We start from the raw sequence: 17910 nt of genomic DNA on the forward strand, positions 1-17910 counted from the left end.
AGTTCATTTTAGTTCCTTCCTTCCTTTCCCACTAGTTATCCCCTATTCCCAACCCCTCCTCAAAAAAGGAGTCCATTTTCATGTTTTAATTTGGCCAAAGACTACCATATATTCTTGTGTATCAGCCAACAAGGATAACAGATAGAGTTTCTTGATAAACATTAGGTTTTATCTATATCTTTCCAAAGAATATCAGAATTTTCTCTGAGAACAGAGACCAAGATTGGGGCTCTGTTTCCTGTGACCCACCTGGCAGCAATTAGTTCAGGACCCAGAACCTGCACATTAGCAACAGCAGAGAAGCAGTGAACTTAAGTTAGAGTCAACTGGCAGTTGGAGAAACTATTGCTAGTCAGGGTTCCTTTAGGGAAAGCGATAGATCCTGCTCAGATTAATTTAGTCAACTCAGTTATTCCAGTTCAGCTCATTGACTTTGCGTAAATTCTGGTTTAGTTCTACACTGTGTCCTTTAGCTCCTATCACTGAATGCATACCACCACCAGAGAGAGGTGAGGAGATAAAAGATGTCTTAGAAATATGAGTCAACTATCAGAAAAATATGAATCGAATTACCTATGGATCTAAGTCATGTAGACGCCTCTAGACACATTCTGAAATAACTGAACTACTCAGTTATTATCCCATCTGCATCCCCAAACAAAATCACATTAGTTAAGATTAATTCTTTGGTATTCCTGATTACGTTTGTGGGGTTGATTAAACCTTGTTTTATGTGCTGTAATTTTTTATATACTTAATTTTTAAAAAGTGAACTGGTGATATGATCATTGTACCTCATAAATTCGTAAAATTATAATGTGTCATTTTTTTAAACGTAAACTGGCAAGGTGAGTCATATGCAAGTTTCTCACAAGGACTAAGCTTTCTTGAATAAAGCAGGATGTTCAGTTCACCTGAAAAATTAAATTGCACATTGAAATTGACTTTAATATCATCATTTTAGATAAAGTTCGTCAGATCAGACCATTGACCGTTAGCTCTTAGGGTCATGGTGGGAAACAACTGCTATGATGAAAACTATTTATATATCGTTGCTGACATTTAGAGATCCAACTTGGTTGGCCATCCCTTATATCATTAATCTCACTTAATTGCTCTGTTTTTCAAGGGAATCTAGCTAATTTTACAGAACCTTTTGAACTACTTACGCAGCTATGAAGAAAGGATAATTTCCAAGGGCACTCAAATTTCAGGAAAATGGGTTCTTAAATAATTTAATAGGAAAAAAAGGAAAGTTTGTAATGATTAAATTACATTTGATGGTGCTTTTCTTTATTAGTAAATATATGCACTGAAATTGGAAATGCAGGAGCAAGCTTGTCTTTTATAAGGTTCTAGATGAAATATCTTTGTATGAAATCCTGTAAGTGGTGAGAGGATTGGGAGATATGTATATTAAGGGGGTGCATGAGGATAGCTCCCGTTCAAGCTTTCTCTGCAATACAGAAAGACTCTGTAAGAGCAAATACTGCATTTGGATTCAGTAAATATTTGATGAGTGAATTTATAAACACAATAAGTGCTCTGCTTCATTCTACCCCACCTCTATTTCTGCAAACACAAACATACAAAGATACATGTATGTACAATGCATAGCAAGGTTATGGGGGAGAGGCAGAAAATGAACAACCCCAGACTGGTTTATTGCTAGTAAATATTGGTACAACAGGGCCTGTGGCTAACAGCCAGCAATTGTTCTAATTGGTGGATGTTGCAGTGGCAACAATTGTTAAATACATTGAATAACACCCCAGATGTCCTTTTATTTAACCTCATTTTATTCAAGTCTAAGCACATTCTTTCTTAAAATAGTCTTGATATCAGAACCAAACAGAATTTTAAAGGTGACTAAGAGATATTAAACTTGGCAAGAGGATGAACTATCATTATGGTTATTTCTACCCAAACTAGACCAAGCTTTAGAACTTCACTGCAGAATATTGAAGCCAACCAGGAAAAATCTTTAATGCAAGACAGATTAGTAATTTAGAACATGAACTGGGTTGGACCCTATGATAGAGTTTTAATTAGAGCTCTTCCACTAACTTTCAAACAGATTTAAAATAAATCATTCAGTAGGTTTTCTTTTGGTCATCTATAGAGTGAGAAGTTGGGGATATTTTAATTCTAAGATCCCTTCCAGTTTCATCATTTAATAAAATCAGGTGTACTTTATTCTGAAAGAGGATTTTTTGAACAGTGTGTGTATAAGGACAAAATGATATTTTGTATAAGGACTATATCTTAATCCCACCCCTTTTTTTTTTTTTTTTTTTTTTTTGAGACAGAGTCTTGCTCTGTCGCCCAGGCTGGAGTGCAGTGGCTCAATCTCGGCTCACTGCAAGCCCCCCCTCCCAGGTTCACGCCATTCTCCTGCCTCAGCCTCTCCAAGTAGCTGGGACTACAGGCGCCCGCCACCACGCCCAGCTAATTTTTTTGTATTTTTTTTTTTTAGTAGAGATGGGGTTTCACCGTGGTCTCGATCTCCTGACCTCGTGATCCGCCCGCCTCGGCCTCCCAAAGTGCTGGGATTACAAGCGTGAGCCACTGCGCCCGGCCAATCCCACCATTTTAAATTCCTGTTGGTATTTATAGAATGGTTTCATATGTATGTGGCATCGACTTCTACATAAATATTTTAAAACTTGGCTTAAAAGAGTTTATAATTTATGCCAACCAATTTAGTTCCACTCAGTAAGTCTCCTGTGTAAGATACAATAGAAGGGTAATTCATCAGTATTTGTGAAAATGGACTTTCAAAACCAAGCACCAACATATTTAACCAATCATGTATTTACCAGAGTTTCACTTAGCCAAACAAGCGTGGCAAAGTCCTGCAATTTCTTTTCCAATATAATAAAGAAATGCTGATAAGTCTGCAACATTTATATTTTACTGCAGCTTTTTCTGCTAATCAAGAGACCAACATACTTTTCATTCAGGAAATCAATGGAAGTCAATTATTACCCAGACTTGGCCATCCATTCCTTGAATGTTCATTGCACATTAGTATTGGTAAATGTAATTAGAAATAACAGCTAATTTAAATGAATTTATTTAGAGGATCCATAGTTGCAGTATTTTGCAGAACTTTTAATATCCTAACATACTTGCGTATTTCCAGAGAAGAGCACCTGGTATTTCACATTTCACAAACTTTGTTCCAGTGGACTACTCATTCCTCTTTTTGTCATTAATGAGTGTTCACAGAGATCATATTTTGTAAAACCAATGTGGAAATTCTGTTTTAGTTTTCTATTACAATGTCAAATAGAGTCAATATTTATCTATACATTGCTATCTTGTCTCTGTCTGCCAAATACATGTTTTGTATTTTAGTGATGGTTACATTAGAGCCTATCTTGGAGTGAAAAAGACCTTTAATTATAGTCCAGTTGTCTAATTTTATAAGTAATGAAATGCATGCCCAGAAAGAGATAGTAACATGCTTAGGAGTCATGTGGTGAGTTTGAAGTTGTTCTGGGATTACAATGTGGATCTCTTATTCCTTTGCCCACTATTTTTTTTCCATTATGCCATACTGACTTTTCTTCTAATACTTGCTATAGTTGATCTTAACAGAAGTTGAAAAGTTACAAAGAAACCTTGAATATGCTAATTACAATCAGTTTCTCAAAATAGAAGACCCTTCTGATAATTCAATTTCCAATTGTCCAAAACTGAGTTTACTTTATTCTTCATATATGACAGTCTTTATGTAGTGACTAAGAACACAGATTTTGGAATTAGCCCACTTAGGGTTTCTTCAGTATGCTTAGTGATTCCAGTATCTTCATGCTGATCCTTTAGATTGGATTATTTTTCTCCCAATCTCTCACATATCGAAGTTCAGCTTTACCTTAAGAAAGCATTGAAACACATCTAATAAGTGCATGATGTATTTTTAATTAAATTGATTTGAATCAAACAGTTTCTATCTCCCCTTTATCATGGCTGTTATTAGAGTTCCGATACTATAAAGTATACATGAGGTTACAATGCCCTTTTCTTAAATTAGTTTTAATTAGACAAATCATATCCAATTATCCATTAATAATAGCGATTTGAGTAATGGCACAATTCTGAACTGCACATAATTCTGAACCATTTCTCTAAGACCTCCTTGTTTATTAACGTTGCCTGACCAACTACTTAGATGTCATGTATCTGTTCATTCAATGAATACTTATTGAGCACTTACTATATGCAAGGCTTTGTGTTGAGTCTTGTATTTAACCACTCTGTTACACAGGATGTGGTACTCAAATTCGAAGTAAAGTCTACTTATTTTTGAAAACTTCCACCAAACTAGTATACATCATTGCTTCATTTTACATCTTATATCATTGTTTTGTTTCCCATTAGCAAGTATAATTAAAGTCACTTAAGGAGATGGGTCTTAGAGTAGAAATGCTGACAAAAATGTGACCAGTAACTTTTCAAAATTTGTCAAGTAGTTTATGCCATTTCCACCAGGGTTAGGCTAGCATCTTGGAGTAGAAATGTGCTTTCTAGCCATTTCCCCTTAATAGCTGGAAATATATATCCATGCTGGATTATTCCTACCAGGGATTTCTGGACTGTGGACTTTTGGTCTTTGAACTTCTAGAGAGTTATAATAAAAACATCATCTATGTGCTTAAAAATAACAGTGAAAATAACATATGAGTTGATAAACAGATATAATAGAGATCAAGAGTGATTTGAGACTGGGTTCTCCATGGAAACTGAAAAGATATGAAGGACATGGCTGTTAGATCTTTTCATTTATACCCTCAAAAAACATGTATTGAACAAGTATGATATGGAAAGCCCTGGGCTGGTTGTAGTCAGGGATATTGTTAAAACAGAAATAGCTTGGTGGTTGGAGAGACCACTCTGAGGGCACAGGACTAGGAGTCAGAACACCTGATTTGTCTACTTAGTGACTTCATGACTGGAAATTAACCTAATCTCCTAATCTCCTTGAGCTTTGAGTTGCTCATCCACAAACTAAGTGTAAAAGGAGAATCTACAACATTTTGTCTTGAGAACTAAATCAAAGAACATGTATGTAATAATCTAGTATGGTACTGAAAACACAGTAACTATTAAATGCTAATTAGATGATGTATACACATAATGCAAGCTACAAAATGCTTAAGTTTATAAGAGCTCAATGTGCTCAATAAGAGCTAAGTTAGCATGATGTTGTAAAAATACATAGCTGAGTCAGGTCATTGACATGAGTAAAAGAAAGTCTTCTTTCTTTCAATATGACATCATTTTTATTCTGTTTCCCCTATCATCTGAATTATTTCTTTTACATTGTGTGTCATGCTGTTTACCCAGAACAGCTCTCCAATGCAGAAAGTGCCAAGTCTTTCTACCAGCTAGACTTGGAGCCTGGATTTAGATAGACATTTTAAACTCATGAGGAGGAGTAGGAAGTCACTCTGTTTTGCTTAATGTGGCAACATAAATTGGGTTTGTGGCCATATTATGCCTTGGCAAGTTAGTTCCTGTAATAATGAAGAATGATTTTCAAATAGGTTATATAATCAAGGAGTTGTCCAAACAGAAGGTTTTGCTGTGGCAACAAACCAGCCTATCCTGTGGTTTCACAAAATTCATTTGCTTATTCACTGAGACTGCATCTACAGAAACATATTAAATAGAATTGTCTAGAAAGAAATGCCAAATTTTGTATTTGAAAAAGATTCTAGGCCTTGGGTAACAACAGCTCATAGCTGTTTTGAGACAAGCCATGTTCCTTTTCACTACTCTTTGCCCACATTCCTCATCCTACTCCTTGTTCTCATAGCCAAGATAATGGTGGAAAGGTTCTTGACAAATACTGCTCCGAAAGAGTAATTGCCTGTGAGATGCCCATTATAGTAATGGGCTTTGTACCAAGGCTAGAGAATGTTGAAGACCTCAGAAATTCCACTTTTGTTTCATGAAGGGGAAAGAGAGAAAATTATAAGTGAAAGGGCAGCTTGTTCTCATGACTTGCAGGCTTAGTCAACTAGAGTGGTTTAGAAATTGCCATTGAGCTAAAAGAGCATTTTCCAAAGTATATTCTATAGATGGGTTATTAATTGTTATCACACCATGGAAGTGTTTCATGGTCAATCAGGTTTGGGAAATGAAGAGTTAACATCAAAGGGGTCTTTTTCGTACAGAAAAATTAGAGTCTTTAAAGTGCTAATGTCTGTAGTAAATCTCTGAGAGGAGAATAGGAAATACTTAATTTCCTAAACTTATTTGGCCATGGAAACTTTATTTTATGCTGCTTCTCATGGGATTGTTGCTCTTCTATGGAACATGCTTTTGGAAATGCCGATCTATGAGAACAGACACATTATTTTCAGACATTGACATTTTGTACTCTTTCCACAAAAAATAAAGATAATTTAACTTTACTTTTTGAGTAAATTTGTTCCCCTTACATGAAGACATTCTGTTCAGTCATTATCATTGATTTACTGATTTTGATTTTATTTATTCACAGAAGAAATGATTCCCACTGATCCACCCACTTTTGCCACCCCAGGATGCAATTTTCTGGAGAGAAGATTAGTGGCAAGTGCCCATTTGTGGATATAAACCAGTGTAGATTCGGTTGTCCCACCAGAAACTGAACCTCTTACAATGGTTTCTTCATTTGCATGTTCTAAATCAGCCACAACGATCAGATTTTTAGGCTCCACATTGATCTGGTTTAGGCTCCGCATTGACTCTGGCAGGATGGGGCTCCTGTCCGGGTTTTTGTTTGAAAAAAGTGGTTAAAAGATATGTTGGAAATCATTACCCTAAGGAGCCCGATTACTGAGACAGGTCTTGTATACTTCTCCTATTCAGAGAGGGCATGACTAAGTAGTCATTCTATAGATAAGAAGCTGGTATAAAAGTGAAGCTCTTTGTTCAAAAATAATAATAAAGGGAGAAGCAGAAATTAGAATTTCTTGGCTCCACGATTAGGGCACTTTAAGTAAAGAACAATGCTTCCTGTCTTACTAAATTATAGATTGACATTCTTTAGGTTCTGTCCCTAAATTATCCCTTAAACCAAGCAACCAACATTTACTGAGCATTTGCTATGTTCCAGGTTCTTCTCTAGGTTCTTGGGTTGCAAGAGTGAAAAAAAATCCTTGCTATGGAGATGGTAATTCATCAAGAAGCAAGTAAACAAATAATCTTATGTCAAAGTTAAACTTGGTTTTGATTTTCTTTGAGTGATCTTCCTGGTGTACCAGATGATTTTCTGGTTGCAGTTCTTCTGTATCACCGATTTCCATTCCAATTTGAAAGTTCTCAAGGTGCATTTCATGCCAACTAACTGCTGTTTGGTGATATTGTCCTTTCTACCTGGGTCCAGGTTTCACTCTCTAAGGCTCAGGTCAAAGCTATTCTCCTGAAGGTCACTGAACTGTGAACATAACAATATCACCCTGAATCTTGCCTGTTTTAAATCCTACACTAATCAGTCTCTAGATTCCACCCTCCAATCTATCCATCCTTTCATTCTGTCTTTTAATCATCTCTTCAACTAAGCCATCAGCCTCTGTCAGTTTATCCCGGATTTTCCACAGTTATCACTCTCATTAACTCTCTCTCCCATTCTTTTCTTCCTTCTTATAATCTCAGGAAAGGGAAATTATCTCATTCTTCAGCCTGATTCTACTTGTTTGCCTGCTTTTCTCTCTGAAACTGATAAAGCACCTCCTTTCTTCACAGCTCTACCTATATATGTTTCTTTCTCCCCTCCTCAGGAGTCACCATAAAGTGCTTTTTTTCAAACAGCCGTATCTACAAGGCATTGTTTAACCCAGGACAACTGCAGTGCAAATTTTCTGACTAGAGGCATGCTTGGTGAGCAGAGATCTACTATAGTTTGGGCATGAGGCATTTGTTAGTTCCAAATAAAGTAAGTCTTTAAAATTAAGACCTCTTCAATTAATAGGCAAAACAAAAGAAATTGTTTCTTATCTAAATCCCCTCTTTTGTTTCCGAATATTCACTCTCAGATCTGTTTTCATACTGTTTTTGTTCTTATAAGCTGTTTGTGATACATGTGTAAATGTCATGTATGGGGCTTTAAGACCATGGGGGTCCCCTTTCCTACAGCAAGATGACTGTGCAGCTCATTCACCTTAAAGTGACAAGTCTCCCATTGCCTCCAATGCTCCTCATTTTAATAGCACTGTTGAGTCAAACAGCAACTTCTACATTACAAAATATCAAATACATAACATGGATAGTACCATGTACTATCAATTAACCATCTAATCACCACATATTCACCTTCATAAAGAAGCTGGCTTCTCACCATATTAGCTCTCACATTTGGAATTAATAAGTAGGATCATGTCAAGTGGAGATTTGGCTTTTAATTCTGGCACCACCCATGGTGTTCTACATATCCTTCTCTCAGAGGCTAAATTACAGGACAATCATGAGCAGTCAACTTTAGGAATTTAATGTATGTCTATGACTTCTTTGTACTTTGTAAAGTGCAAGATATAGACAAAGAAAACTGTGTCTGTTTCACAAGTATGTATACATCTCAAAAACTCTTTCACACCAGGAAATAAGTCTCACCCAATATATGGAGGTAGTAATATTCCCAATCAACAAGAAAGACACAAATTAAAAGTTTGCCTCCTCCACCTACATTCCTCTCCTGAATTTCTTATCTGCCCTTTTAGCAAGCCACAAATCTAAGAGACAATTTTAATTTTTCTCTATTTCTCTTCATGATCACACTGGTGCTTGTTACTTTAAGGGGGTCCTGTAATGTATTCCTAGCCAATGGTTCTTTGCACTTACTTAAAGTTTGTAGGGAATTGCTAAAGAAGAGTAAAATTACACTCATTTTTATAAGGAACACGAGTTGGAGGGATTACAACTTGAAGCAGGGAAACTGGTCTAGAGGCTGTTGCCAGGGAACTGAAAAGAAAGATGGTGACCTGCACTAAGGTAGTAGATAGGATGGACATGTTTGAAAAGATCCCGAAATGCAAATGGAATCAGAGAGTCCTAGAGACTAGAAGCTTGGAATGAAGAAGTGAGTGGAATCAGGAATGATCCCTACTTTCTCATTCATACAATTCATGGATAATTGTGGAAGACACTGATATGAGAAATGCAAGAAAATGGACAGAGAAAATAATAAATTTAGATTTGCCAATGTGGTGGTGTGATGAGGATACAGTTGTAAAAAATCAGAATTCCATGTTTTATTTAACTCATTAGATCACAAGCCACCATCATTATCAATAATAATAAACTTGTATGCAATTTTGTGATGTGCCAGAGATATATAGCTATCTAAAAAATAATTCTTATCTGAAAGGGTTTAGCATTAGGTAAGGTTGTTAGGATGTGTATATATGTAGATGAAAATACATAGAAATACACAGAATGCCAAATGGATAGTTTGGGTAATAAATTTCCTAAGCATTCAAAACCTACTTTTTCAGCCGTATTTCCACTTCCTAAGAGGCTTTATGCTCCAGCTAAATTAAACTATTATATTCATTATTCTTTAGTTACCCTAAGTTTTCCTAGATCCATATGTTGTTTTTATGTGCTTTCTCTGACTAGCTCTTTGCTTTTCAAAACCCTATTCAGGTTTTCAAATTTTATCTCAAAATATAATTCCCTCCCTGATCCCCCAATCAAAAATTATATAACCCTCTTATAAGGCCCTACGTTTTTGCAATTTCATTGAACCTTTTATTCAGTCTGCATTTGAGTTATTTTGCAACATCTTATATCATTTATACCCTTCCCCACTCAGATGCTCAGCTTCTTATACTGGAATCATATCTCATCCAGCTCATATTTACATTTCGTGCAGTGCCTCAGCACTTAATACGTGTGTGCATGTACGCTTCTAATTTACTGAGTGGACCTGAAATAAATCAGAAACAATGAATAATGATCAACATATAAAATGACATTTCAAAATTATAATTTACATTCTCTATTTCCTGTTATGCCAATAGGTAAACTGAATAGAATTTACTCATTGGGGACAAGTATAATAGGCATACATTGTAGACAGTAACTTATGTCTGGAAAAATCTGTAAATACTTTTTTTTTATTATTCTTTGTTTTTTTAAATATGTGAATGCATATTTTATTTTATTTTTTCTTTTTTAAAAATAAAATTTATACACCTATTGACCTGCCCTCTAAGTTTCCTCCCTTCACACCCCACTCACCAACAGGCCTTTGTGTGTGTTATTCCCCTCTCTGTGTTCATGTGTTCTCATTGTTCAACTCCCACTTATGAGTGAGAACATGTGGTGTTTGGTTTTCTGTTCCTGTGTTAGTTTGCTGAGGATGATGGCTTTCAGCTTCATCCTTTGCAAGGATATGAGCTCATTCCTTTTTATGGCTGCATAGTATTCCATGGTGTATGTGTACCACATTTTCTTTATATGGTCTATCATTGATGGGCATTTGGGTTGGTTCCATGGCATTGTTATTGTAAATAGTGCTGCAATAAACATACATGTGCATGTGTCTTTATAGTTGAATGATTTGCATTCCTTTGGGTTTATACCCAGTAATGGGATTGCTGGGTCAAATGGTATTTCTGGTTCTAGATCCTTGAGGAATTGCCATACTATCTTCTACAATGATTGAGCTAATTTACATTCCCGCCAACAGTGTAAAAGCATTCCTCTTTCTCCACAGCCTCACCAGCATCTATGGTTTCTTGACTTTTTAATAATCACCATTCTGACTGGTGTGACATGGTATCTCACTGTGGTTTTGATTTACATTTCTGTAATGATCAGTGATGTTGAGCTTTATTTCATATGTTTGTTGGCTGTGTAAATGTCTTCTTTTGAGAAGTGTCCATATCCTTTGCCCACTTTTTGATGGGGTTGTTTGCTTTCTTCTTGTAAGTTTGTTTAAATTCCTTGTAAATTTTGGATATTAGACCTTTGTCAGTTAGGTAGATTGCAAAAATTTTCTCCCATTCTGTAGATTGCTGGTTCACTCTGATGATAGTTTCTTTTGCTGTGCAGAAGTTCTTTAGTTTAATTAATCCCATTTGTCAATTTTGGCTTTTGTTGCAATTGCTTTTGGTGTTTTTGTCATGAAGTCTTTGCCCATGTCTATGTCCTGAATGGTATTGCCTAGGTTTTCTTCTAGAGTTTTTATGGTTTCTGATTTTTATTTAAGAATTTAATCCATGTTGAGTTAATTTTTGTATAAGGTTTAAGGAAGAGGTCCATAGTTTTCTGCATATGCCTAGCTAGTTTTCCCAGCACCATTTATTGAATAGGAAATTCTTTCCCCATTGCTTGTATTTGTCAGGTTTGTTGAAGATCAGATAGTTGTAGATGTGTGGTGTTATTTCTGAGGTCTCTGTTCTGTTCCATTGGTCTATATGTCTGTTTTGGTACCAGTGCCATGCTGTTTTGGTTACTGTAGCCTTGTAGTATAGTTTGAAGTCAGGTAGTGTGATGCTTCCAGCTTTGTTCTTTTTGCTTAGGACTCTCTTGGCTATACAGGTTCTTTTTTGATCCCATATGAAATTTAAAGTAGTTTTTTCTAGTTCTCTGAAAAATGTCAGTGGTAGTTTGATGGGAATAGCAGTGAATCTATAAATTACTTTGAGCAGTATGGCCATTTTCATGATATCGATTCTTCCTATCCATAAGGATGGATTGTTCTTCCATTTGTTTGTGTAATCTCTTATTTCCTTGAGCAGTGATTTGTAGTTCTCCTTGAAGAGGTCCTTCACATCCCTCTTTAGCTGTATTCCTGGGTATTTTATTCTCTTTGTAATGATTGTGAATTGGAGTTCATTCGTGATTTGGCTCTCTGCTTGTCTATTGTTGGATTAAAGGAATGCTTGTAATTTTCGCACATTGATTTTGTATCCTGCGACTTTGCTGAAGTTACTTCTCAGCTTAAGGAATTTTGGGGCTGAGATGATGGGGTATTCTAAATATAAAACCATGTTGTCTGCAAACACAGACAATTTGATTTCCTGTATTCCTATTTGAATGCCCTTCATTTATTTCTCTTGCCCGATTATTGCCCTGGCCAGAACTTCCAATACCATGTTGAATAGGAGCAGTGAGAGAGGGTATTCTTGTCTATGCTGGTTTTCAAAGGGAATGCTTTCAATTTTCCCCATTCAATGTGATATTGGCTGTGGATTTGTCATAAATAGCTCTTATTTTGAGATATGTTCCATCAATACCTAGTCTATTGAAGTTTTTAACATGAAAAGATGCTGACTTTTATCAAAGGCCTTTTCTGCATCTATTGAGATAATCATGTGGTTTTTGTCTTTGGTTCTGTTTATGTGATGGATTACATTTATTGATTTGCGTATGTTGAACCAGACTTACGTCTCAGGATGAAGCCAACTTGATCATGGTGGATACGTTTTTTGATGTCCTGCTGGATTCAGTTTGCCAGTATTTTATTAAGGATTTTTGCATCAATGCTCATCAGGGATATTGGCCTGAAGTTTTCTTCTTTTGTTGTGTCTCTGCCCGGATTTGGTATCAGGATGATGCTGGCTTCATAAAATGAGTTAGGGAGGAGTCCCTGCTTTTCAATTCTTTGGAATAGTTTCAGAAGAAATGGTACCAGCTCCTCTTTGTACCTCTGGTAGAATTCAGCTGTGGATCCATTTGGTCCTGGACATTTTTTTGTTGGTAGGCCATTAATTACTGCCTCTATTTTGGAACTTGCTATTGTTCTATTCAGGGCTTCAACTTCTTCCTGGTTTAGTCTTGGGAGGGTACCAGGAATTTATCCATTTCTTCTAGATTTTCTAGTTTGTTTGTGTAGAGGTGTTTACAGTATTCTCTGATGGTAATTTGTATTTCTGTGAGGTCAGCGATGATACCTCCTTTTTCATATTTTATTGTGTCCATTTGATGCTTCTCTCTTTTCTTCTTTATTGGTCTAGCTAGTGGCTTATCTATTTTTTTAATTTTTTTCAAAAAACCAGCTCCTGGTTTTATTGATTTTTTTGGAGGGTTTTTTGGGTTTCTATGTCCTTCAATTCTGCTCTGCTCTTAGTTATTTCTTGTTTTCTGCTAGCTTTTGGATTAGTTTTCTTTTGCCTCTCTAGCTCTTTTAATTGTGATGTTAGGCTGTTGATTTGAGATCTTTGTAGCTTTGTGATGTGTGCATTTAGTGCTATAAATTTCCCTCTTAACACTGCTTTAGCTGTGTCCCAGAGATTCTGGTACATTGTCTCTTTGTTCTCATTGGTTTCCAAGAACTTCTTAATTTCTGCCTGAATTTCATTATTTACTCAGGAGTCACTTGGAAGCAGGTTGTTCAGTTTCCATGTAATTGTGTGGTTTTGAATGTGTTTTTTAATCCTGAGTTCTAATTTGATTGCATTGTGGTCTGAGAGACTGTTTGTTATGATTTTAGTTCTTTTGCTTTTGCTGAGGAGTGTTTTACTTCCAATTATGTGGTCGATGTTAGAATAAGTTCCATGTGGCACTGAGAAGAATGTATATTCTGTTGATTTGGGTTGGAGAGTTCTGTAGATGTCTATTAGGTCCACTTGATACAGAGCTGTGTTCAAGCCCTGAATATCCTTGCTAATTTTCTGTCTCGTTGATCTCTCTAATATTGATAGTAGAGTGTTAAAGTCTCCCAATATTATTGTGTGGGTGTCTGAGTATCTTTGTAGGTCTCTAAGAACTTATTTTATGAATCTGGGTGCTCCTGTATAGGGTGCATATATATTTAGAGCAGTTAGCTCTTGTTGAATTGTTCCCTTTACCATTATGCAAGGCCTTCTTTGTCTTTTTTTGTCTTGTTGGTTTAAAGTCTGTTTTGTCAGAGACTAGGATTGCAACCCATGCTTTTTTTTTTTTTTGCTTTCCATTTGCTTGGTAAATTTTCCTCCATCCCTTTGTTTTGAACCTATGTGTGTCTTTGCACATGAAATGGATCTCCTGAATATAGCACATCAATGGGTCTTGATTTTTATCCAATTTGCCAGTCTGTGTCTTTTAATTGGGGCATTTAGCCCATTTACATTTAAGGTTAGCATTCTTATGTGTGAATTTGATCCATCACCATGATGCTATCTGGTTATTTTGCACAACAGTTGATGCAGTTTCTTCATAGTGCCATTGGTTTTATATTTTGGTGTGTTTTTGCAGTGGCTGGTACTGGTTTTTCCTTTCCATATTTAGTGCTTCTTTCAGGAGTTCTTGTAAGGCAGGCCAAATGGTAACAAAATCTCTCAGCATTTGCTTGCCCAGAAATGATTTTATTTCTTCTTCGCTTATGAAGCTTAGTTTGGCCGAATATTAAATTCTGGGTTGAAAATTCTTTTCTTTAAGAATGTTGAATATTGGCCCCCAATCTCTTCTGGCTTGTAGAGTTTTTGTTGAGAGGTCTGCTGTTAGTCTGATGGGCTTTGCTTTGTAGGTTACTTTGCCTTTCTCTCTGGCTGCCTTAATATTTTTTCATTCATTTCAACCTTGGAGAATCTGATGATTATGTGTCTTGGGGTTGATCTTCTCATGAAATATCTTAGTGGTGTTCTCTGTATTTCCTGAATTTGCATGTTAGCCAGTCTTGCTATGTTGGGGAAGTTCTCCTGGATAAAAGATAGGTAAATTCTATAGGTAATACAGTGGATATAGTGCAAGAGGAACTTACCAGTTAAGATATAATCATAACCACTCACCCCTATTTGGAATGTAGGTTTCACACAAATCCCACTGATGAAAAGAAATATATGTATATTTCAAATATTTAACCCTTTGTTAAGTTTTCTTGTGTAAAATTATCTGCAGAGCCATGAAAAACCGTTTGATATTTGTGACTAAGCAGCCTGTTTGGATGATTATGCTCTTGAGTATGAATGGTGAGCTGTTAAATGACATACTCAATCATTGCTATGGAAGAAATTTGTTCTTACTAGCAACTTGAAGCTTAAAGAAACATTTATAGGAAAGAAAATTACTCAAAGCTTTAAATAAGGCTACTTTTAGAGTTGGCCTTAGACTACCTAGAGGGCATGACAATTAATCTTTCACAAATTATAGATTTTATTTGTTCATGTCCAGTGAGGTGACTTCTTGGTGGATGTCTTCTTTGCAATTTTCAGCAGCCCTATTGATGACACATGTTAATTGAAGCTGACATGGGTTGCTCTTGCTCTCTTGGAATGTCTTTATTTCTGTTCTAATATGCAAAAGTAGTGCCAGAATTTCTTAATAGGAGGGCCTCAGGTATAACAATCTAGTTGACAGGAAAAGCAATGGAATCTTCACTGCATTTGCATCACAAGCATACTGTTTTTTCTTACATGTGTTTTTTAGGCTGTCTTGGGATGTTGATCCTCTTTAAGTCAAATAGAAAAAATGAAAATGAAATGCCATAGCCAATATTAGAGATATGTTAATTTTAGTCTTTGTTGCTTTTATATTTTTCTAGGACAAAGAGATCTTCAAAAACCAAAAATGAGGTTCACATTTACAAGCCGGTGCTTGGCACTGTTTCTTCTTCTAAATGTAAGTAAAACAAAATTATTCAAAGCCATGCTAATGAAGAATGCTGAATAAGGAGGAATGTTTTGAGTGTGATTTAATTAGTATTTGCAAGGGTAGGCATTGGTCTCCAGAAGCTGAAACTAAGTTCCTCAAAGCCATTATTTTGCTTAATATTTTGTTAATAAATCTCTCCTCTGAACTGTCTCTAATTTAAATTAGTGTTTATGATCTACCCAGAAATTTGAGTTTTGTTTACAAAACTTTAACATTAATTTGAGACATCTCCATATTATCTTATAAATTAACATAGATGGTAAATAATATTCTCAGGTAAAATGTTTTCATGTTGAAAAAACTATGTTTTGAATCTTAGTTCAAAACTATGGTTTGAATGATAGTTTCTGGGCTGTTCAATCCTTTTAAAACATCTTGGCTGTTCAATCCTTTTAAAACTTCTGAACTCTTTCAGTCTGGCTATTGATTTCAAATGTATTTTTCATCAAAAACTGACTATGGAATCAAGTGTTTATATACCACTATTATTCTATAACTCTTTCTCCAATCTTTTAAATTATGTTCAGTTTATGTATCTATATTGTTTTATTCCTAAAAGATTTAGCAAGTAATCGGAAATATAATCATCTTAGAAAACACTATCAATGCCTATTATTTGTGTCAACATTGTTAACCTACCATCACATCAGCTTCAATAGCACATGAAAGGGAGATGAGTAAATTTTACATAAATCAATGTGAAGCTGCCTTGCTTCTTATCCTTTCTATCACATCAGAGTAACATTTGCTAATAAATTACAGCTGTCAGCAAAGATCACTCAATATCTCATACTGTCATACTGACCCACACAAAGCTTGCATAGGGTTCCAGGATTGCCATTGTTTATTAATGTGTAGTTATAGGCCTACAAGTCTGTCTAAACTGTTTGTCTTTATATTATTCAAGGAAAAAATATTGCTAGTATTTCATAAATGTTAATTTAATTTGTAAGGCAATTTTTATTTTGTAATATTGTACATCAAATAAATGGTTTATGGGAATGACTATTAATGCAACCCTTTTGCACCTATTTGGATAATGAGTATAACTTATTTTATTGTCAGGTTGTCTTATCATTTTATCCTATTAAATATTTCTTCAGATAAATTACAGTAAAGTTTTCTAAAAGTAATTAGTATTTGGAAATGCAGGTTTCTTAATGCACTGGAAATATAATAAAAACACTAAACAAGACTACTATGGAAACTAATAGAATATTTTAATTTGTCTTTAAATACCCAGGCCTTATGTGGTCTTCTATGGATATAAAAATATTGCTATATATTATTGATATTGTTATTTTTCATAGCTCAAATGAAATCCTAAGTGATCTGGTATAGGTGAATATTTTTGAATAATCGTTTTTCATAAATCAAATAATTATATTGAACATGACAGAAGAAAAACTAAAGAAAGAACTAAATACTAACAAAATTGAAGATTATCTAATTACCTTTTTTATTACAAAGGCTTTTGAAAATTTGTAGTGTGTTCAAAAAGCAAAGTAGGTCATTTTTATTCAAAACTTTTACTAATATAATCTATAATTTAAATATTGAAAAAATGCACATCTTTGCATGAGCCATGGACAGAAACATTTTATGGCTTGTGGGCACCTCTTGACCAGCAAGCATAACTGAACAGGGCACTTAAATGGGTTTGTGCTCTCTTTGCTGTAACAGAGAGAAATTTTCTTCTCTCTCTGTATTTGGATTATATATTTGATTTGGAGGATTTGTCCATAAAACAAAATTTGATATGTCCATTTTCTTCAAAACATTTATTATGTTCACATTGACACTTCTCAGAGAAAAAAAAATTAATAACAATGTTCCTAATTAATCCAAAACATTACTTTTTAGACAATAGATTGTAGTGAAAATACACTAACTATTGAATTCTATCAACTCGATTTCCATATAGGTTTTAAAGTATCAGTTTGGGTCACCACCTTCAATTAGCCTCTTTCTGTTAACCATAACCACCTACTCAATTCCTCTCCCTCCTGTGAGGTATACAGTAAGCTTAGAACAGTGGTTAGTGTATAGTGAGCTCTCAGAAAAAGATGCCAGTGACAATGCTGATGACAACAATGCCAATGGCAATAATAAAGACATAAAAAATTAGGTTCTTCAGAGCAGGTGTTATTGTTACTTGTTTGCTTAGCTATGTTCACCTATTTGCTTTGAATTTATGATAGATGCAGTTTTGTTGTTTATATAATGTAAGTAGAATTACACAGTACACCAGCCAGGCTTCTGATCCTACCTGGGAAAACCAGGGCTAACACTTTTTATAACAGTGTGCTTTGTCCTTTCTTATTTTGAAATGTATAAGTA

At 35.2% G+C, this 17910-nt stretch overlaps 1 protein-coding gene across 2 annotated transcripts in view; it reads left to right on the top strand.

The window, feature by feature from the left end:
• The window catches only part of CALCR (calcitonin receptor), a 153259-nt gene that overhangs the window by 75077 nt on the left and 60272 nt on the right, over positions 1–17910 (top strand). The window contains exons 3-4 of one of the 2 annotated variants that reach the window (XM_055269989.1): positions 6515–6585; positions 15461–15537. In XM_055269989.1, coding sequence (XP_055125964.1) covers positions 6558–6585; positions 15461–15537 — 105 coding nt within the window. In that variant the 5' untranslated portion in view covers positions 6515–6557. The remainder of the gene's footprint in view (positions 1–6514; positions 6586–15460; positions 15538–17910) is intronic. The other variant, XM_055269990.2, reaches the window with a different exon arrangement.

This window comes from Symphalangus syndactylus, chromosome 3 (genome assembly GCF_028878055.3).
Source record: "Symphalangus syndactylus isolate Jambi chromosome 3, NHGRI_mSymSyn1-v2.1_pri, whole genome shotgun sequence".
Lineage (NCBI taxonomy): Eukaryota > Metazoa > Chordata > Mammalia > Primates > Hylobatidae > Symphalangus > Symphalangus syndactylus.